Source organism: Anarrhichthys ocellatus, unplaced genomic scaffold (assembly GCF_004355925.1).
Source record: "Anarrhichthys ocellatus isolate YVR2014 unplaced genomic scaffold, GSC_Weel_1.0 scaffold5181, whole genome shotgun sequence".
NCBI classification, from domain to species: Eukaryota; Metazoa; Chordata; class Actinopteri; order Perciformes; family Anarhichadidae; genus Anarrhichthys; species Anarrhichthys ocellatus.
The window spans coordinates 1-3,684 of record NW_022285155.1 but is presented as its reverse complement, the minus strand read 5'-3'; the positions used below and the strand labels follow the sequence as shown (position 1 = coordinate 3,684).

The window sequence follows — 3,684 nt, the reverse complement described above, 5'->3', positions numbered from 1 at the left end:
AGTAAGTTCCCAACTGTCCCAGTAAGCTCCCAACTGTCCCAGTCAGCACCCCTCTGCTTACCTGTTTCCACTTTCTCTCATCAGCATGCAGTACTCAACCAGCCTTTTTTCCACTTATTCCCTGCCAGATGTTAATGTTGCCTCATGCTGATACTCTCCAGCCACCTAGACCTGGACCTAGAGCTGGACCTAGACCTAATCCTGGACTTGCAACTGAGCCTGGGCCTGGACTTGCAGCTACATCTGGACATGGACATAAACTTGCACCTAGCCTGAGCATGAACTTGGACCTGGACCATAACCAGGACCTGGACATGAACCTGCACCTGCACCTACTGTACATGTAAGCTAATCTATCTTGACTATAAATCACTGAACTCTTCCCCTGCTGCCCCACTTGACAACTTAATAGGACGTGATTATTTTCAACAAGTGTCAACACAGTCTCATGGCAGTTTGTTAAATAGTCACAATATCTATTTATTCATACACATGGACACCGATTTTAAATTTGACTACAGCTAAAAAACAAATGAAAAAGGTCAAAAACCAAGACGAGGACAGTCAGAAACCAAGATGGCGATGTTGAAAAATCAAGATGGCGACGTTCAGAAACCAAGATGGCGACGGTCAAAAACCAAGATGGTGACGTTCAAAAACCAAGATGGCGACGTTCAGAAACCAAGATGGCGACGGTCAAAAACCAAGATGGCGATGGTCAAAAACCAAGATGGCGATAGTCAAAAACCAAGATGGTGACAGTCAGAAGCCAAGATGGTGACGGTCAACAACTTCTCCACTGCTTTCTCTTAGCCCCTCCCCTCATTTTAAGTACTGGAGAAGCGCTGTATGAATCTTATAATTATTGAAATCAGTTGAGAAACAAGTCAAACTCTAAATATTTATGTTAACGTACTTTTTATTTATCATCATTACTTCAGAATATTGTTACTGAATGGATGTTTAGAGAAGTGAAATATATTTGAAAATAAAGAAGAAGGTGATTTCTCAATGACAGAGTCAACTATTTTATTGTCAGTTATTTACATTAAATTCACTATTGAGTCATTTCACCTCTGTTCCTGGTAAACATGATGACAATCTTTTGTCTGACGGCTTTGATTTGCAGTCCGTAGATAACGGCGTTCATAGCGGGAGGAACCACGTGAAACAAGATGGAGGCCAACTTCCTGTGGTCCGATAAGTGAGGGAACCGATGGAGGATGATGATGATGGAGCCCGACACAAACATGATGACGTACACGGCCAGGTGTGTGGCGCAGGTCTGCAGCGCTTTGCCGTTCAGAGACTTGTTCCTGCTGCTCAAACACACGACGGCGATCTTCAGGTAGGTGAGCATCACGCTGCCGAGGGAGGAGCCCAGCAGCACCACCGTGTAGCCGAGGCCGTAGATGTTGTTGGCGAGGACGCTCTCACAGGAGAGCTTGAACAAGGAAGCGTTGTCGCAGAACGGGTTGAGTACAGTCTGCCTGCAGCGGGACAGGCGGATGCTGAGCCCCAAGAGGATCCCCACCATCAACAACACCACCGTCCACGCCGACACCGACAGCTTCACCACCGTCCTGCTGGTCATGATGGCGGCGTATCGCAGAGGGCTGCAGATGGCCACGTAGCGGTCGAAGGCCATGATCATGAGCACCGTGTGGGAGGCGCCCATGTTAAAGTGAACGCAAAAAGCCTGAGCGACGCAGTCGATGTAGTGGATGTACCGCTCTGTGATTGGAGTAAAAACGTTACTCAACAAGCGAGGGATGATGGTCGTCGCCCCGAACACATCGTTAACACTCATGTTGCAGAAGAGCAGGTACATGGGTTGGTGGAGGCTCCTCTCCATGGTGATCAGGACCACCAGGCCGACGTTGGACACCATGATGAAGATGTAGATGAGGAGGAGGAGGACGAAGGTGACAATGGCGGACTCTGGGCTGACCTTTAACCCCTCCAGGATTAGAATATCTGTGTTTAAAGAATGGTTATCCATCATGCAGGCGGTTAATGTAAACCTAGTGAGGATGGGAGAGAGACAAAATACGGAACTTTACTGTATTATCAGATAAGAGTGTTGATAATAGTGTTATAATATATCATAAAAATAGATATTGTGATCTACACAATCACAACAAATGCCTTTAGCAGCAGCCAGGAAATAAAAAGAGGGGAAAATATTCATCCATATGCACAGATTTATCATATTAAAATATGTTTCTGTAGTCTGGAGAAATGAATACTTGGCAACAACATGCATGTTTGCTTTTTACATCCAAAACTTGGTTAAATGTTGTCATTGAATAATTCAAACAGGAAAAAAGTATATATGTGTCTTATACCAGAAGAAAACAACCTTTTTAAAGTAACTTCTAATAATCATAAGTAATAAATTCATTACATGAAACAGAGTTAGGGACATTTGTACACACGATCAACAACAAAACTAAACAATGTTCAAAAATACATTCAAACAGATTCTTCTAATTACTGCTAAAAGTAACATATTGCATCATTTGACATAAAACCTTCATTGTGTCACATGAACAGTCGTTTGAGCAGCTGATTAAAAATAATATGTTCATACATTTATAACACAAAGTCACTTTTTAACTTCTTTGAATTTCTGTCCAATCGAAACAAAATGTTTATTTGCCAATAAGCTGTCTGGTAGCACAACCCACAACCACACAGCAGCAGTATTTTACTGTGAAATGATATTTGTTATTTTGATGTTAGATTACTGTCTGGTCCATGTACAGCAAAGCTCAGAGTATTTCAATAAAGTACTGATCAGTTCAATGAAAACAAAGATGAAATCCTAAAGAAACGCTTGATACAAATGTTCAGTCTGAGGATTTCAATCATTTCCAGACATTTCAGATTACTCTTTCACTTTTCATCAATATTGATATTTGGCTGTTCTTCATGTTTTCAGCCACACAGAACATGTTCATGAAGCTTCAATAGAACAAATGGACATTTAATAAAAAGCATCTCAAATGAATTTAACATGCTTCATTTGAATAAGTCTCGAAAACATTTGATTGTTATTGATTTGCTCTTTTCATTCAATTTCATCTTTTTTTTAAATTTGCTAGATTACAGTTAACATGTCAGTGTTGTTACACATTGTAAGACTGTATGAGTGTGAGTCAGGTTTACCTCCTCCAGCCAGACCAGAGGTGGACTGGAAGACACTTTATAAGACGCCTGAGCGCTTTAGACCACATCTCCAGCGGCCCTGAGGGCTTTGATCTCCTCACATCAAAACAATTTAATGATGTTTTTAAGTTTCATTCAACTTTACTTACAGAAGTTAACTCCAGTATTCTGCACTATTATGTACTTACAACACGGCTTACAACACGGCCAATAGCACATTTAATATCAGTAATCCTGATTTTGATCACATAGCATGATGCTTAAATGGAACTTACATAGTTTTCACATCACTGTCTAAGTGATTCTCAATGTTTCTGACTGCCTGGTGTGTTCCAACATATTACAGTTTACGGTGCACACTGGGCCTAAGTTAAAGTTAGTGGAGCTGAATTAGAGCTGGGCTATTTGCTGTTGTTTTTATTTTACTTTGTCAGCGTCTCCAGCTACGTCACCCTGCATCCTCATTCAACTGTCCCAGTAAGATCCCAACTGTCCCAGTAAGTTCCCAACTGT

The 3,684-nt window shown here is 41.6% G+C and overlaps 1 protein-coding gene across 1 annotated transcript; it reads right to left on the bottom strand.

The window, feature by feature from the left end:
* Positions 1-1,057: 1,057 nt before the first annotated feature.
* LOC116379781 (olfactory receptor 52N5-like) lies at positions 1,058-2,005 on the bottom strand. Its single transcript, XM_031841745.1, has one exon. The coding sequence runs from the start codon at positions 2,003-2,005 to the stop codon at positions 1,058-1,060; it is 948 nt and encodes a 315-aa protein (XP_031697605.1).
* Between the last annotated feature and the right edge of the window lie 1,679 nt (positions 2,006-3,684).

Excerpts from the sequence above, each read along its gene's own strand:
- LOC116379781 (XM_031841745.1), bottom strand. The coding sequence starts at position 2,005 with ATGATGGATAACCATTCTTTAAACACAGATATTCTAATCCTGGAGGGG.